This window comes from Paroedura picta, chromosome 10 (assembly GCF_049243985.1).
Source record: "Paroedura picta isolate Pp20150507F chromosome 10, Ppicta_v3.0, whole genome shotgun sequence".
Lineage (NCBI taxonomy): Eukaryota > Metazoa > Chordata > Lepidosauria > Squamata > Gekkonidae > Paroedura > Paroedura picta.
The window spans coordinates 73,364,184-73,382,508 of NC_135378.1; the positions used below are offsets into that span (position 1 = coordinate 73,364,184).

The 18,325-nt window shown below is 43.4% G+C and overlaps 1 protein-coding gene across 4 annotated transcripts in view; it reads left to right on the forward strand.

Annotated features, from left to right (window-relative positions):
* UNC5C (unc-5 netrin receptor C) overlaps positions 1 to 18,325 on the forward strand; it is a 360,728-nt gene that overhangs the window by 268,215 nt on the left and 74,188 nt on the right. For all 4 annotated transcript variants that reach the window (XR_013224913.1, XR_013224914.1, XR_013224912.1 and 1 more), the window contains exons 5-6: positions 14,303 to 14,483; positions 17,988 to 18,155. Coding sequence is in view for 1 of the 4 variants with exons in the window: in XM_077300836.1 (XP_077156951.1) it covers positions 14,303 to 14,483; positions 17,988 to 18,155 (349 nt within the window). In the remaining 3 variants the exon portion in view is untranslated. The remainder of the gene's footprint in view (positions 1 to 14,302; positions 14,484 to 17,987; positions 18,156 to 18,325) is intronic.

Consider the following 18,325-nt stretch of genomic DNA (forward strand, 5'->3'; position numbering starts at 1 on the left):
ATCAGAAGAGTAATCTTGACTGTTACCACGCAGAGGACACTAAGCTGCGCGGCTGCCTGGTTTTTGGTCCAGGCTAGTTGCCCTGAATCTTCCCACTACCACATGGGAGCCCACATCCGTCCTGTCCACCTCAGATTTTTGCAACCCATAAGGTAGCCGATGGACAGGAAGTGGAAACTTACCGGCATATGTTTAAAATATAAATCATTGTTATGTGGCAAGAACTCCCCAATCACTGTCCAGTGCCATTTGAGCACCACTACCCCCAACTCTGAATTAAAAAAAAAATAACCAGGATTACCTCCAAGTTGAGTTCCACATCTATTCTATTTACTTGAGTCATGTTTGAGGGAGAAATCTGGAATGCTGTCTTCAAGGTAGGTTGAGCAATAGGGAAGGGGGAAAGCCCTCTGGAGATTATTAGCTCAGTTAATGGAAGAACAAAAAAATCAGCATGTCCTTTACCAGGTTTAGGGCAGCAATAAATCACCAGGTAGCAGAGGAGAGGACTAATTCTCTACAGCAGGACTGAATAATGAAATGGCAGAAGGAAAGTGGAGACTTTCCTTTCCTTAGTTCAGAGATTACATTGCCAGCCGCTTCATTGTGATCAGGCCACTCCCCTTTCTGTCCAGAAACACAGCTTCTAACTGCTGGATTAACAGTGGTTAACTAGTGTAGGCAATGATACTATTCATTTTGTTAAAGTGGGGGTTCCAGTTAACTGAGAGCCTGAAACTAAATAACTGATTTATGAACGCACTGTGGAAAATCTGATAGTGCCACTCTTGATGCATTGCATCATGCACATTTACTTCTTTTCTTTTTTTCTCCCAACACATAGAATGATCTTCATTTTTGAATTATTAGTTTAAGTGGCTCTTAAATCATGAAAACTGAAGCAGGATAAAAGGTTTTCTCTCACACTGCCATTTTTCTGTCATACTATTTCTACTGTGAGCCAGATAGTATAGGAAAAGACACACGATTCTCTCAGTTTCTAAGGAAAACAAGAGGGCTGCACCAGTCACTAAGATGAAAGAAGGCAAGGTCAAATGCCCATGTTGCTGTGGGAAAGGAAAAATTTATCAAATCGTTTTTTAGTATCCTTCTTTTTTCATATTCATAAGATAAATTCTCCCTTTCCCACTGCACTATTAACATTTGGCCTTGTCTTCTTTCTTCTCTCAGTTCTTCACCAAGAACTGCTAAGGTTGCCATCCCCCAGGTAGTCCTGGACGTCTCTTGGAATCAAAGCAGATCTCCAAACTACAGAGAAAATGGCTGCTTTTGAAGCATGGACTCTATGGCATTATACTATGCTGATGTCTCCCCCCCCCCATTCCACTCTTTCAAGGCCCGACCCCCCAAAATCTCTTGGAACCCTTAGCTGACATCCCTAAGAACAACTCTAATGCAACTATTATCACTTGAGCCATACCTGAGAGTGGTAAAAAGAACGTGGCAGTGGGGCTTCACTATATGTAAAGCCCATTCTAAATAAGATTTCTATGCCATCAACAACAATTCAGAACAACATTGAGGTCCTAGGCAATTCTGGAAGGGCAGTTTCTTAAAGGCAATCTGTCTACAATGGTCTTTGTATGTGTGTGTCATTTGCATGAACACCTCTGTTTGTCAGGACTCGTAGGAATTGCTGTGTCCCCTACTTGTTGGCCCAAAACGTATTTATTTCATTCCAATAATTCTAAATATTTTCAGAGCTGAAAATGACAACCCATCTTTTGGCTCGTTTGCAATTGCGCTGCCTAAAAGCCAAATCTGATTTTGCAGTAAGCATTGCATTGGAAAGTAGCCTGTAGGGATGCTGAACATGCAATTCTAGTGTTCTCATGTACAGCCACAGTCTCTGACAAACTTATTCCATTGGTCTTCAGCACTGAGCTCATAAGCCAGCCAGCCCAGTGGCAAAACAATTCATTTTAGAGATGCTAGGCAAGAGAGTAGTTAACATCTGGAAGTACCTGTGCATGAACCTTCAGGTGTACCTTGATCCATGAAAAGTAGTAGAAGATGTTCTGTAGATTTTGCTTCGGAACTGCTCCTGTACCAACTCCATCCTCTTTTCTAATGAGCTGATTTAGCCACTTCTGGAAAGCCCAAGATTAAAAAAATATAAAATAAAAATAACTTTTTTCGGGCACATTCAGTGGTCCTCCCCGGGGCAATGTAGTAGTGTTATTAGCAATTAATCCCTTTTCTTATTGCTTCTGCTCTTTTCAAAGATGCCAAATCTCCTTGGGAGTGGGAAACAGTCTCTAAGTGAGGCAGCCTCATCAAATTAACTCCTTGCAATAAGGTTATAGATCAAAACATGCATGAGATCTAAGATTAGTTAATATGCCACAAGCAACTCAGTGAAGTTTTGCATTGGAATGTGTGATTCGCTGCACCTTCAACACGGGGATAATTGCTTCGCTAATTATAAAGAGGTCGTTTCTCCCTAAGAGTTTAATTGGAGAGCATCAGCATCTGCTGTAAAACGGGGTGACCCAATTGGGCTTAAAAACGGCTGTTGTGCTTGCGTTTACGTCATGTTAAGAGGGATGAGAGGGTGTCACGGTGGTCTGGAGCCATAACAGTTGCTTGCCGGGTTGGAATGAGCACGGCACACATTTTGTTCATCTGCTATTGTCTGGGCAGTGCAGTCTGGGGACCACTCCAAATGCACAGCATCAGGTGGCTGCTGCGTCTAATTGATTGTTAATATAACTACTGTTTGCTTTGTTTGACGAGAGCAGGTCCTGTTTTGCTGTCGTTGTCCCTTAATTGGAACTCCTACGTGTATGCATTTCCATGCAGGTGACTTGTTGCCCTGGCGATGTTTTAGCTTCTGCTCAGGGAAAAAGGAGAGAGGGAGAGAGAGAGAGTTTTTACAAAGGGAATTAAAGCAGGGAGATGACTCTGAATATTCAGCAGGGTGGAGAGAAGCAGCTTTATGAAGTCTTGTGGCAAATGGAAGGGAGGATTATGTTCTGGCCTGTATAAACAGATGGGAGAACAGGAAGGGAGATGTAGAAATGCTATCACCTATGTTAGTGAATTCGATAGGATGGAATCCAAAAGTGGGTCATGGGGCCTCTGAAAGTGGGTTGGAAAACAGGGATTTTGAGCCTGAGGAAGGTAATAATTGAGAAGTGTATAATAATCACTGAGTCCACTTTCCAAAGCAGCCATTTTCTCCAGGTGAACAGATCTCCATCAGCTGGAGACCACTTGTAATAACGTAAGATCTCCAGCTACCACCTGGAAGTTGGCAGACCTCCCTAAGGGCCATACCCAGCCTTTGCATCATTCTTTCTCTCCTTGTCCTCCTCATAGAGATCTTACATGCTTACCTTCCACCTCCTTTTGCAACAATGAGATGTGAAAATCCATCCAGCACTTAGTCATTTTATGGTAGTAGCTGTAAAGAAGAGGGAATGGACCACCTCTAGTTTGGAAACAGCTTCACCCTTGGTGTGATGTTCATGGTTTTCTCAACAACTAGTTAGCTGCTGTAGAAAATGCAATGCTGGGCTAGATGGGTGACGAAGTTGACATTGGCCTTGGGTGCTAAAAAAAAAAGCCTTAGGCTGACACTGGTTGGGTTGCTATTACCAAGCAAGTTAGTACTTATGGGTCACCAGGCCAAAATCATTGGAAACCACTGGGAATAGAAAGGTGGTCCGAGGCAGCCACAGCTCCCGTGCCCTATACCCTTTGCTTCATTTTAATTTCTCATACCCTTTGCTTCTCACTATCCTGAGTACTTTGCCCGCCCTTGCCTTCATAGGCTGTATTACATTGCCACTCTTTGCCTACCTCTTCCTCCTTTTTCTAGATACATATTTGTTTGTCATCCCCCCCCCCCCCCCGATTGATCTTTGCCCTATGCTGCTTTCATACTTTTCCTGGGGCTAACTTCTTCATACCTTTCCTCAGCTCCTAGCTTAGTTTTAGTCCAGGTTCAAACCTCAGCATTTTCCAGGTCCTCTTCTGTCCCTGTTTCTATCCCCAGCCCCATTTTCCCTCAGACATCCTGCCTTGTTTTCCCTCAGGCCCCTGCTTACAAACCTTTAGGGTTGCCTTCCCCCTGTTCTTACCCTAGCTGCCATCCTTCTTTGCCTACTCCTATTCCCATATCTCCCTAGCCCCACTCCAGATTCCTGTCCCTTGCCCTCTTTTTCCTCCATGCACTTTGTTTCCCGTGTCATCTACTCCTCTTCTAACCTTGGTGGCTTTACTGCAGTCTTCTGCCTCCTTATGCCATTGCTCCCTTGTTAGAGCTTCCTTTCAGCCTCAACTCTAAGGATTTGCATTGCATTGCAGAGTTGACAGTGAGTTATTCCTGATAGATAGACATATGTGCTATTAAGAAAGTGTTTCCACAGTAGGAAAACACATAAGCAAGAGAATGGTCTCAGCAATATGTCAGTGTGGTTTACCCCACCACGGCTGTGCTTTTTAACATAATGGTTTCTCTATTCCCTTGTGATCCAGTCTGGAATTCTAGTGGGCAAGTGATGTTTTGACTAGAAACAGAAAATCATTTTTAATGCCTATGCTCATCAACAGATTATTTACGCTTTTATATTTTGAATCTTGTCTTGTTTGTATAATAAGTTTAGTGCTTGCTTCACTCGATGGCCATGCTCAGTCCACTGGGCAGCAGCAAAAAGAAGAGGGTCGGATGACAGTATTACAGTTATAGTTGCCAGGCTGCTGCCTCTGTGCCCTCTGCTCTGTCATGAATCGGCTGGCTGGCAGGGGACTTACTGAGAGGAAAAATAGGCCTATGCCTGCATTGCCAATAACAGATTTTTTAGCATACACTGGAAATGGCATCATTATGCAGGAAAGCTCTGGTATATGGGCAAAATCTCTAAGGCAAAAATGACTCCCACCATAAAGTTTTTGCCCATGTACCAGAGTGACCCTGCTTCACCAGCAACACAATATCATCACTTCTGTCTTCCAGGCTCTGCATGTCCACATCCCCCCACAAGTCCTGGGGACCACAGTTGCTGCCTAGCAGCTCTAGCTAGGAGTCAGCATAGGGTTGCCAGGCCATCACCTGAAATGCCAGAAAGTATTTGGGGGCAGGGACAAGTGTTCCAGCATCATGCTACCGTACAATGCCACTCCTGAAAAAACTGGAAGTGATGCCATGACTGGCAGAGGCAGGCTCCAGAATTTACAAAAACCATAGAGTTTTCCCCAAATCCTAGAAGGCCCTGACAGCATGACATCACTTCCAGTTTTCACAGGAAATGGTGTTACACATGGACACAATGTCCTTATTGCTTGGAGATTGCTTGGAAACCTGGTAAGTCTAGGAGTGTGCAAGGATAGCTGCTAGAGCCAGCTTTGCTCTTAAGATTACTGACATAAAAATACACTACAGGGAAACTGCCACATCAACTGCCTCATTTCGTCAAGCAAAAGTTGGGAAGGAAGCAATAGATGAGCTACGGAACTCCATAGCTAAACCTGCACACTACTACACTGGCTTTCTGGTTGTTTTCTAAAATTGCTTCTGCGACCCATAGCTTTTAAAGTACTTATATTAAAACAGTTTAAAGATTAAAAATTAATGGGTTTATCTCATTGACTGCTTGATCAAATATTGAAACCCTGATAATCACTTTCCGGTTTGTATACCTTTTATTTGTCAAGTCTACTAAAAAAAAAATCCTAGCTGTGTTTTATTTGTTCTCATATTAGCATGCATTATTTTAACATCAGCTAAAATCGAGACCTGTTTAGGGCTCCAGGGTAGCACTTGTGACAATGGTTGAGATCCCCCCCACTTGCTTGCCAATGGCTGTTGGGCTCACATTTCATGTGGGGTGACATGTGGCAGGTTCCCTCTGTTAATTAGAACAAATGTGCCAATTATGTTAATACATCTCCTGATGCCAATCAGTGAATAATTAGAGACAACACATCTGTCTCCCACCAGGAAGCAGGATGGGAAGGGGAGCAGAAAATACTACAAGGTGCAGAGCTCTCTAAATTACTGCCACATTAGATTGCAGCATGAAGAAAGTACAGGAGAAGTTTGCGGAAGCTTTAACAACTCTGGGGGGAGAGGGGGGGAATGGAATTGCACTCCTTAAAAAATTGGCCTGGGATGACTTACTGGAGGAATTACAATGCTGGACAGAGTCCACAAGAAGGTGATAGGGTAGCACTGTTCAAAATGAGAGCCATCAAGAATGGTGGACTCTACTCTGGAAAACTAGGTTTGATTCCTCATTCCTCCACATGGAGTCTGTTGGGTTACTTCGGGCCACTCACAGTTCCTCTCAGAACTCTCTCAGTTCCACCTACGACACAAGGCACCTGTTGTGGGGACAGAAAGGGAAGATAATTGTAAGCCACTTTGAGACTCCTTACGGGAGAGAAAAGTAGGATATAAAACTTACTTCTTCAAAAAGATATTGTTGGTATCCTGTTGTCTTATTTTAAGTATGTATAACAGGGCACACTAGCAATTTTATTTCTAGGATTGATGTTTTATGTTATATTCAGTGCCCACTGCTGCTTGCTTCATCCATCCATCCATCCATCCATCCATCCATCCATCCATCCATCCATCCATCTATCTATCTATCATCAGTTGTCTTTCTAACTCATGCCACTCAGGACAGCTTCCAGTGTAAATAAAGCATTAAACACAGAATACAAAAAACACAGAGAAATCTGTGAACTGAAACCTCAATTTAGAACTCAAAAGAAAAAAAACTAAATTAATTGAATGCCACCTGGAATAAAACTGTCTTCAGCTGCCTCCTAAAGATCAAGATTGGGAAGATTGTTCCGCAATTACGGGGCTGTCACCAAAAAGGCCCTCCCGTATGTACCCACCAGCTTGAACAGTCAAGAGTAGATCCATTGGCACTGCCAGCAAGGCATGAGAGGCACTTTCTGGGAGTTTTCTGACATTACCCAAAAGTGACATCAGAGATTTTGGGGGTGATGCTCTAACTTTTGGGCAAAATGCTATAGTAAAATTTGCTTCAAACCAAAGAGCTTTGCCCAAAAACACCAACCCTGACAACCTTGGTATGCTGATGTCACTTCTGGGTGGCATCCGCATGCCATATTAAAATGTGGCATTCTTTCACCTTGGGGGAGGAGAGGTGGAGGGGCGAGGTGTATCCAGATCTGGAAACCCTAGTCAAGAGGGCCTTTCTGTGTGATCTTACGCCATTGGGCTTTGTGTGTATTAAGTGCCATCAATTCCATTTAGTATTGCAGAGTTAACACTGAGTCTGTTGACATTATCCTAGACCAGGGGTAGTCAAACTGCGGCCCTCCAGATGTCCATGGACTACAGTTCCCAGGAGCCCCTGCCAGCGCTGGCAGGGGCTCCTGGGAATTGTAGTCCATGGACATCTGGAGGGCCGCAGTTTGACTACCCCTGTCCTAGACAGTATGCAGGCTTCCGACAGACCCTTATTCTGAACCAATAATTTTTTCTATCTAAAGTTAAATCACTTCCTGATTGTGCCTTGAGAAAAGAGACAGGTTTGTTCATTTTCAGTTTGATATGCTGGGGGGGGGGGGAATGATACAAACAAGGAAGCACCTTTTCCTTGCTTGCTTGTCCAGATGGTCTCTTCCACAGTCACTGCTTAAAAGCTTCCCAAACAGAGGACAGATTTCACTAGGGAGCCAGTTGTCTGCAAATGCTGACTACACAGTGAAAGAAACATTTCCCCCTCCCCTATTGAGCTATGGTTAGATGCTACGCTCCCAAAGTGATTGTAGTCTACAGAGGACGGGGACACTGGGACGTTTTGAAGCAATGCGGCCAGTGTGGTGTTATTGATAAAAGTGCTGAATGCAGTAGAATCTGATCAGCCATTCTATAGATCGAGGCAAATTTAGCCACCTTTAATCCCAGCCCAGATTGGGATGTACTCTCTCAAAGGCAGGTGGAAAAAACTGGAAGAGATTATAGGAATGGACACTTTTTTCCTCCCCCGTCCCTTCTGCAAATTATCTTGTTTTATTACTGCATTGTTATGTATTGTTCATTTTTCTTTACCAGTGCTTTCATCAGTGTATGCATCTTGCTGTATCTTGTTTGTTTTCTATCCTATTTGGATTGAAATCTCAAGGAGCTATTTTCACCCCAGGGACCCTTTGGTGCTACGTTTCAGGCTGCCTGGAGAATACATTCCAGCTTTATAGGCAATTAAAGTGGGGGGAAGATATTCCGACTACATCCTCCCTGCCAAATTTCAAGCAGACTGTATAAAAGGTCCCAGGTTTATGGGCAATTAAGATTCTTTCTCACAGATCTACCCGAGGCAAAGACTTGGCACTTCCAGAAGGTAGAGAGTGATACCAGGACAGGCACAGGGTGGCACCTTCATAATTACTCAATGCGATTCTCCTAACTATACCAATAAAGATATTCTGATTCTCTATGGGCCCAGAGACTTGCACGTGATGTCCCAAGGAAGCAGTTATAGAAGGGGAAGAGGGAGATTATGAAGGATCAGGTCACTTGGGCCTCATAGGCTCCCAGGATTGTATATGCAAATAATCCAGATGTTTTATTTTTAAAACAATATTTAAAGTGCTATAGAGGTTTAAGAAGTAATTAAATATGAATTTGATTTGGTATAACACAGGACTCCCAAGACAGACAACACAGAACAAGAGTAATAGCTTACGACCTGGTACTCATTTACCTACATCAGGTGGCTAATCCTTAGCTTCATGTGGAGTCTATATGCATCTAAATTGTGTGTGAATGTGATTGATTCCAAAAAGGAGTGTTCCCGATCATGGGAGTGAACGCTGCTTGCGTACTGCATGCACACAAACTCTGCTCATTAGCCATTGATCATGCATAGGTAGGGGAATGAAGCCAAGCAAGTTTATGACTGCCCTCTATCTATATGCATTGAACCACATGTATTTATACTTGGGTCCTTTCTATTCACGTAGAAACTGTTGTATACAAACCAAAGCGAACAAGTGAGGGACCTAAATCTGTCTCTCTCTCTCTTGCCTCTTATACAAAGTGAAGGTCGGGAACCAAAAGCAACTTAGACTAGGATGAACATATGCTTAAAGCAGTGAAGAAAAGTCAAGCGTGTAGCTTTCCCTGAGCCAACAGTTGTATGATGATGGGGAAAGGAAGGATTTTGTCAGCCAATAAATACTGTGTTCGGGGTGAACATGTGTAAACAAATACACAGGCTGGCTGTGTCACGTCTGACTTTGCAATCGGAGTAAAGAGACATCGAAGACTTTGTGACCCCACAGAGGAGACAGTAAATATCGGCCATAGTGGTTGGGTTCAGGTTGGGGGATAGAGTAAGGTAGAGCATTTGCATGCGTCATTTTCCTAGTTTCAGTCAATCCCCCAGAAGTTTTAGTTGGACTGCAGGAGAAAACATACAAGGCGCCTTAAACTGCCTGCACGTCTCACCCAAATGAAAGCTTCAAAGGCCCTTGATACTAGTTAGATGGTGCAGCACCCTGTGGCCCAACCCTGATCAGAGGCAACCTCATGGCTGCTGTTTTCACTTTGAAAAAAAGCCTCAGGAGATGCATTTGCAGATGTCTCTGTCTATTCACAAATCTTGTGTATTTGAGCCATTAGTCATTAAATTTATGTGAGGACCAGGTTCCAGCTACCTCACAGGGTTATTGTGGGCATAAAAATGAAGGGACCCACATCTCCTTCTTCAGCTCCTTAGTAACACAACAATTATTATGTATTTATCATATGGAAAGTAAAACACTACATGACATATATTCCCTTTTCCAAGGCAGAGATGTTAATTTGGCTACAACACAGCATAAAGGATTTTAAAAAAGTATTGTAGGAGACATAATGACTGACATAATATGCAAAAATGTAGATGGTCCTGGTTTTTACTTCAAATAGCTTTTTTCCTGCTCCTGAGGTAATTTTGACGTGCATTCTCAGAGCAATTGTTGTTTGCCTTGTGGTTCTATTATTAATGACACTATAACTGCCTCATCTTTAAGAGACCATACCCGCAGATCCAGCATTTTGACTGAACGCCCTAAGGAAGTTTAAATGCAGTATCTTACTTTCTATGATAAATTATACACATGAAACAGTGGCAAATGGATTAAATTTTCATTCTCAGAAAATACATGCAGTGCTTTGGAGGAAATTATTAACACACCTCTTAAGAAGAATGTGTTACAGGATTTGATTTTCAAAATATAAAAGAGGGAGCTATTGATGCTGTGTAGTGGTAGTTAATCCCAAAAGAACAGGGGATAAGGCCTAAAATGGTATGTCAAAGAAATTATATAAAGGGCCTTCCATTCATCTGTCACATCTTCTTGTTGTGTTTGCTTGCCCCTTAAGTTATCTACAGTCTTCATACATACTGTGCCAAATGTCCTTATCTTTATAACTTGTAGCATTTCAAATGCCATAGCTTTCTGATTGCTGTTCCCAAATTACTTTAACATGGAAAGCTGGTAGTATTTGAGGCTGATATTAAATTGTTTAGGTTACCTGCTTTGTTGGGTAGATTTTCAGATAGCATGGAGGAAAGGGAATATTTGTCATTACAATAATACCAATTTATACTCTGTTACAGACTATTTGTGCTCTGTTACAGACATTAGTAGCTGGACCACTTATTTTTTCTCATTTCTAGCTTGTTGCCTTTGTTGATAAATTTTGTGTCACATTTCATATTGACTGGGACATTTCAAAACCTGCGTCCTGATTCAGTCCCAGTGCTGGCCCTGTATAGAAGCCAACACTCATTTTGAAAGATAACATGGTTTTGTTATTGTGAATTATTTTTACTGCTCTTTAAGTGTGCAAAGTATTTTTACAGTTCTTATTTATCCGCAGAGGAAATTTGTAAAGTAGGCCAACGTAAGATAAACACAATGGAGAGAATAAGCAATGAGGTTATCCAAACATTTATATCCAGGTGGGTTAACTTGTTCCTAAATGATGTGAAGTCAGAAGTGGCCAATGGTAAGGCTACGTTTATGTACTCTGCCAAGTTATTTAGAATGGTAAAGCCCAAGAACCTCATGAAGAGCTTTGAAAGGATCTCTTTAAACTGGATAGATGGGCAGCAAAAAGGCAAATGAGATTCATTGTGAATGAATACAAATTGAGACACTTTAGGGGAAAATGTCTTAATTCTTCATCTGAAATCTGGACTGTCTATGAGGTATCAGGAGGGCAGGGGGAACTGCTGAGGACAGGGGTAGTCAAACTGCGGCCCTCCAGATGTCCATGGACTACAATTCCCATGAGCCCCTGCCAGCAAACTGTTTGACTACCCCTGCCTTAGGATCATTGAAGATGGCTCAGGGACCATGCCAATTTAGCTTGCCTGCATGCCTGTTTTGTGGATTTCTTAGACATAACTGGTCAGTCCTCGTTGGAAACAGAATTATGAATTAAACAGAAATGTAGTTTGATCTAACTAAGGTCTTTTTATGTTGTTATGTACTATTTCCATTTTATAGGCAAGAATTTGATATACAGACAAATGTTATTGCATTTGCTCAGAAGCATTTTTAGGAAAAAGACAGTTTTGCGTGTAACATTTTGTATAATCATCTTCACTTGCGAATTAGAAAAATACAAGGGCTGGTTCACAAGCAAGTTCATTTCTAATTGATGGGAAACAATGCCAAATGATACCTTGCATATGTTAAAGGTTCAACTCACATCATGCCCCCCAAGCAGAGCTTTTATATCAATTCAGGCATGATAATTTTCAGCAGAGGTAGTTCACGTGTTCCATTACAGGTCATCAAGCAACCAGTCACTAAGCAGTGCAATCCTAAATAAAGCCATGCTCTTATAAGTCCACTCAAATCACATGGGGATCCATTTTCATGATAAAATGGAATTACCAATCATAACGCATACATTTCTGCCCAGGAGTAATCCTTCCTTTTGAGGTACCTGACCAGTTTAATGAGAGTATGAATCAAGCCCGATGTGACCATGGGAGACACCGTTCTGTCTGTGTGAAGGACCATCCATAGCCTGTTACTGTTCTGTTACTAAACTAGGATGGAATAAACTTGGTTGGCTTCCAGGCTCCTTGGGCAGATGTTCAAATGATTTTGGGAAAAGGGGATGTTTGTCAGTACAACCCTGGTCTTTCTTACCATTGAGCTTCCTCTGTATTCCGTTGGGTGGACTTGGGGAGAGAATGTTTTTGTTTTTATCCATCTGATTACAGTTCTGGGCACAGATTTTAATGAACTAGTGAGTTCAAAAGCAAATAAACCACTGGATGTTCAGCCAAGTTAGGGTAGCTTACCTCAGGCAGCTCAGGGAGAATGGGGTGCTTCTTTGGAGTGGAAATGAATGGAATATTGTGTAGCTAGTGAGCACAAATTTAGGTTTTTAACTCTTTTCCCCTGATTTTTCTAAAAGAACTTTTAAAAGAGTCCATTGTGAAAGTGAAGGGCTATAAAGCCACTAGAAATGTGATGATAGGAAACACGCATAGAATGGAATCTATACATAAACTTAATACACGTATACTAAGGTGTTTGTTTGCACATTGCTTTTTCAGCAATGTTTAAGATGTTCGGTTTCTACACCTTAACAGGCATTGTGTGGATGAGCTCAGAAACATTCGCAAACACGTGTTATCATCATAGGTTCGCCAACCCAATGCTGGCAACTGAAGAGAGCTTTATGGGGTGGCAGCATTTTAATTTAGAGAGCCAGTTTGGTGTTAGAGAGCCAGTTTGGTGTAGTGGTTAGGTGTGTGGACTTCTAATCTGGCATGCTGGGTTCGATTCTGCACTCCCCCACATGCAACCAGCTGGGTGAACTTGGGCTCGCCACGTCACTGATAAAACTGTTCTGACTGAGTAGTAATATCAGGGCTCTCTCAGCCTCACCCATGAGGCTTTCTTACCATTGTCTGTTGTGGGGAGAGGAAAGGAAGGTGATTGTGAGACGCTCTGAGCCTCCTTCGGGTAGGGAAAAGCGGCATATAAGAACCAACTCTTCTTCTTCTTCTTCTAATGACGTTTGTACCAACAGTAGTATAAACCCAGAAGCAATAGCATCTTATTGTTGTGACGTTTATCGTTGTGACGCTCTAGGATTTACCATACAGTCACTTTTGGGTTCGTGCTGGTAGAGACTTCTCCACCATTTCCCCCCTGTGGCTCTACTGACAAGCAGCAAGCCTCCAGGATTGCTGGGCAGCAGTGCTGGATCACCATAAGCAAAGGGCAATCATGTGTACCTGTTAAGAGTATTCTTCAGGCACAACTGAGAACCCTGTCCTATTTAATTGCTGTAAGGAGGAAATACAGATGGGGAAAATGTTGTGAGCAGCTTTGCATCCCAGTTGGGAAGAAGGGGATGAAATAAATGAGGTTAAATAAATAACTGACATGTGCCTTGTAGCTAAATGCTATCAGGGAGAGTATCGGAAAACCAGTACATACCTTTTCTGCATGGTGGCAGCTGCACCAGGCTGCCGCTGGGTCCTTGCAATGGGGCAATTAACCCTGCCACTTTCCTGGTCCTCACGGGGCACGGATTTTCTCTGTCAGACCCAGTCCACACTGGATTACTGCCTCCACATGAGGCAGCTGGGGTAGAGAGGTTCCGTGCAGTGATGGCAGGGAGAGGGGGTATTATCATATTCATGGAAATGTTTTAAAATGCCCTGGTTGACTTTGTGCCAGCATGAATGTTGTAGGAGGGAGAGGATTCGGGCCTGGAAGGCCTGACTCTTCCCCTTCCACACAGGCATGTCCTGGGATAGGACCTATTGGTGCCCTTGTTGAAAAGGTGAACATGGAAATATCTGTGTTTCCTTGTGGCAGGGCAACGGAGGGCTTAAAGCAGGCCAGGGCTGGGGATGTAGAAGCGGGGATTAGCCCTGCTGCCATAAAAGTGCCAGCCTGGCCTTCCCCCCCCCCCATGCAGAAAAGGTCACAGTGGTCAAAATGAGGTCATGGACCATCTAGGAGAAAGAAAGCGGTAGAAAGTGATCATTGCACAGGTGAGATGAGGCTAGCATGGTTCAGAAAGAAATCTAGGTTCCCAGTTTCCAAGAGTCTTGTGGAAATTGCATTAGAACCCAGTGGGAGTTACAAAAATATTATTAGAGAATAATGATGGATGGAGAAATGTAAGCAAAAAAAGTGGGACAACTCAAAAGGCCTTACTGTGTACTTTGAAATACTTACTGGGGGACAATGCTTTGAAGCATTGAATTGTACTGCCTATGCTTTTTCCTGGGGACTGATGGCCTTTGCCTATCACTTTCACCAGGTGGAATGGATGAAGAATGAAGAGGTGATTGATCCTGTTGAAGACCGAAATTTTTACATCACCATTGACCACAACCTGATCATAAAGCAGGCACGCCTGTCTGACACAGCCAACTACACTTGCGTTGCCAAAAATATTGTGGCAAAGAGGAAGAGTACAACTGCTGCTGTCATAGTCTATGGTAAGGAGGCAGTTCTGCATCAAATTGATCAAAGGCAGCTCAAAGTGTCTTCCAAATGTAGTATGTAGAATTCTTGCCATCCACTCCTGACATTTCTTACCTTATGAGCAGAATAAGCAGCTTGGTAGCTGTACAGTTGCATCACATGGACATTCATAGGCAAAAGGGGGTCGGCTTGCACATCTTGCCTGCCAGAATGGATATCAGCTACTTTTATTGTAGTATCGGTCTGTTGAAGACATGGACCGTAGAAGGCCAGGGTCATCACACTGACCCTGCTAGATACTACTCAGATGATCAAGTTTTGTCCTGTAAACCAGGGGTAGTCAACCTATGGTCCTCCAGATGTCTGTGGACTACAATTACCATGAGCCCCTGCCAGAGTTTTCTGGCAGATGCTTATGGGAATTGTAGTCCATGGACATCTGGAGGACCACAGGTTGACTACCCTGCTGTAAGCTGTGGTGGCCACCTAGTGTTCACATTGCATAACATAATTTTTCATTGTGACTTCAGAGACCATTGTATTATACTAATTACATGGAACCAGGTGTGATTAGTATAGGTCTGCACTAGCCATGCAGACCTATATTGGTGGCTGTGCTTAGCATGGATAGCTCAGAGCATCAAAATATTAAGCGTTTCTCTGTTATCACCCTGATCTGGGTAGCCCAAGCTAGCCCAATCACATCAGTTCTTGGAAGCTAAGCAGTGTAAGTCCTGGCTAGTAATTGGTCGGGAAACTTCCAAGGAATACCAGGGTCATGACACAGAGGTAGACAATGGCAAATCACCTCTGATTGTCTCTTGCCTTGAAAGCCCTACAAGGTCACCATATGTCAGCTGTGACTCAGTGGCACTTTCAACCGCATATTATGCCTCTTGTACGCAGCTGCTACATCCATGCACAAATGTCCCTGGCAGGTTGCTTTGGGTGGCTGGGTAATGTGCAAAGCAACCAGTCTCTATTGTCCACTGCATAAAGAGAAGCACAGAGAGAATAAGAATTAACTCTAATGATACAGTCCCTGATCCCCATAAGCTTTATTTCAATCAGTTTAATTATAAGACAGATCATGCTTCAACCTTTATTTCACAGCAGCAGTTATGTTTAATTGTAGGCAATTGCCTCCGTGAAGTCACAATGAGGGCTTTTAATACCACTTTCTAAGGCAAACTGGTTGAATAGAGCTGATTAGCTATATTTGTGATGCAAAGGAGGCACAACAGACCAGCACTGTGCAGTTCAGCTGGAGAATGCTCGGCATATGTGTAAATTAGCAAATTTCCGCACACTTACCACAGCAATTCTTCTGGCCAAGCAGAAAGACCTTGACTGGGAACTTCACCCATCGCTGAAAGGTTTTGAGAAGCAAGTATGGGTTGATCCCTGCCGCTGTTTAACTGTAGCTGCAGTGCTATACCAAGAGGAATCTGATATTTAAGTTATTGCCTCGGCTAATGAGCTCTGTGTTGGCATTACATACCACAAACAGGCAGAAGGGAATAGGCGAGCTTGTTGTCTCTGGTCCGCATGGCATTTGACCCAGTAAATTCAGCTCAGTCATCACATACAAGTACTCAGAATCCTGATGGCTGCCTAGCCACTGGGAGTAGCAGGGGGAAATCATTGCTAATAGTTTGTGTTTATTTAATTATTTGTATGCCACCTTTCTCCCCCGTGAGGCTCCAAAGTGGCTTATAAGTCAAAAGAGAAAATATGACAGGAAAAATAATAGAAAGGTGGGATGGGAGTTCTCTCTGTACACAGCAGGTCTTTCTGTCTCTCCTGACTGACCGTCCTACCAGTTCAAGGCTGTGACTCTCAGGCCAATTCCACATGGGGGGGAAAGGCTAGGAGGGGGCTCATATGGAGGCGGGGATTAGCCTCACATTTAAATGATGCCAGTGCCAGGCCAGCACCCTCCTGTGCCTGGTGTAGATCAGGCCCTCAGTAACCCCACACTAAGGGAACATGGATTCCCTTTTCACGCTGTGGGCAACAATGGGGCCTGTCCCGTGGCAGGCCCATGTGCACGGGAAGAGCTGGGCCTTCCAGGCCTGGCTTCTCTCCACCCTACAGAGACCAGGAGGGGGCAAAAAAAATGCCCTGATCATTTTTGTGGCACCACACAGCAGACTGGGGCATTTTTTAAAATGTTGTAGGAAGGTGGGATCATATTCTCGTGCAATCCCACCTTCCTGCAAAATAACAAACCTCCCGCATGGCAGAACCTGTCCACCGCGGCTGCGTCTCCCTGGGAGACACATTTCAGCAGTGGAACACTGAAATCTGTCCCTTGTGGAGACACAGAAAGTTGCAGAACATATAGTTCCGCAGCACTGCAATGACGGTGCCCCAGAGTGGCACCACTGATGCAGAATCAGCCTCAGAGGTTCATGCCTCTGGGTATGCTCATGCCTCAAGTACCTGGGGAACAGGAGGGAAAAATAACAGGTAAGGGAAGATAAAGAACTAAGAACGGCCAGCAGCTCTCCTGATTGTGTTATTGCAGCCCACTTCCCATTTACTCTGCAAAACAGGGAAGCTTTCAGAACCATTAAGGCTTCTGCCATATGGTGCAGGTAGTAATGCAGCTCTTAATATTTGTGAGCCCTCTTGAAAGGACGGCTGGAGGAAGCTGCCTTTTAGTGCCATGTTACAAACCCTGCCCAAATGCTCAATTTAACCGATAAGATTTGTCAGTGGAAAGGCTTGCTAATGATAAAATCATGGTTAGATGGGAGCAAGCCTATACAGGTCTATTGAGAATCCTATTTAAGTCTACCCTGTGGGGCTTACTCAAGATTGCACTGTGTATCTGCTGGAGAGCAGGAAATGCGCAGTTCATTTGCGTTTGTTGATTGATTTAATTAGAATTCATCAGCTATATGCCAGTGTTGAATAGAGGAGCACTGTAGCTGAATTTGGTGGAGAGGGTCTAAAATCAGCTGGATCAGCTCCCTAATTGCAGAGCACTTAACGTGGGGAGAGGGGCCGTTTCAGCAGTCTGCAGAGAACTGCACAGAATTCAGGATGAAGGTGTGTGTTAAGACACTAATTAATATGGTGTGGTGGTTAAGAGTAGCGCCCTCTGATTTGTAGAACCAGGTTTGATTCCCCACATGAAGCCTGCTGGGTGACTTTGGCCCAGTCACAGTTTTCTCAGGACTCTCTCAGCCTCACCTGCCTCACAAGATGCTTGTTGTGAGGAGAGGAAGGCACGGAGATTGTAAGGCACTTTTGAGATTGGTAGGGCAGAGAAGAAAGGAGTTAAAAAACAAATGTTCTTCTTCTTCAGCTACAGTGCTTAGATAACTGTAGTGATTGCCTAAAGGTTTGAAGGTGTTCAATTGGTTTAATAAAGAGGCCAGCAGGACAATTTAACAGTAGATCATTGAACTCAAAAGATGAAGGGAATAATGATGGGATGCCTCGTTTTCTGGATTGAATGTGTTCTCTGCCTTGCTTCTAAACTACTTCTTTCTTTTCTCACTTCTCAGTCAATGGAGGATGGTCAACATGGACCGAATGGTCTGTTTGCAACAACCGCTGTGGAAGGGGCCACCAAAAGCGGACAAGGACTTGTACCAACCCTGCTCCACTCAATGGGGGTGCCTTCTGTGAAGGTCAGAGTTTCCAGAAAACAACTTGTACCACACTGTGTCCAGGTATTCTTATTTTATTTATTTTTCAAATAGTGCTATTCTGTCTCTTTCTTTTACTCCACTTAACTTTAGAAATGTTCAAGGCATCTTGCAATATAACGCATCAACTGTAATCAATCACATTAAAAGCACAACAGCTTATTAATCAATAAAATGGTGGGTGCTGACCAGCA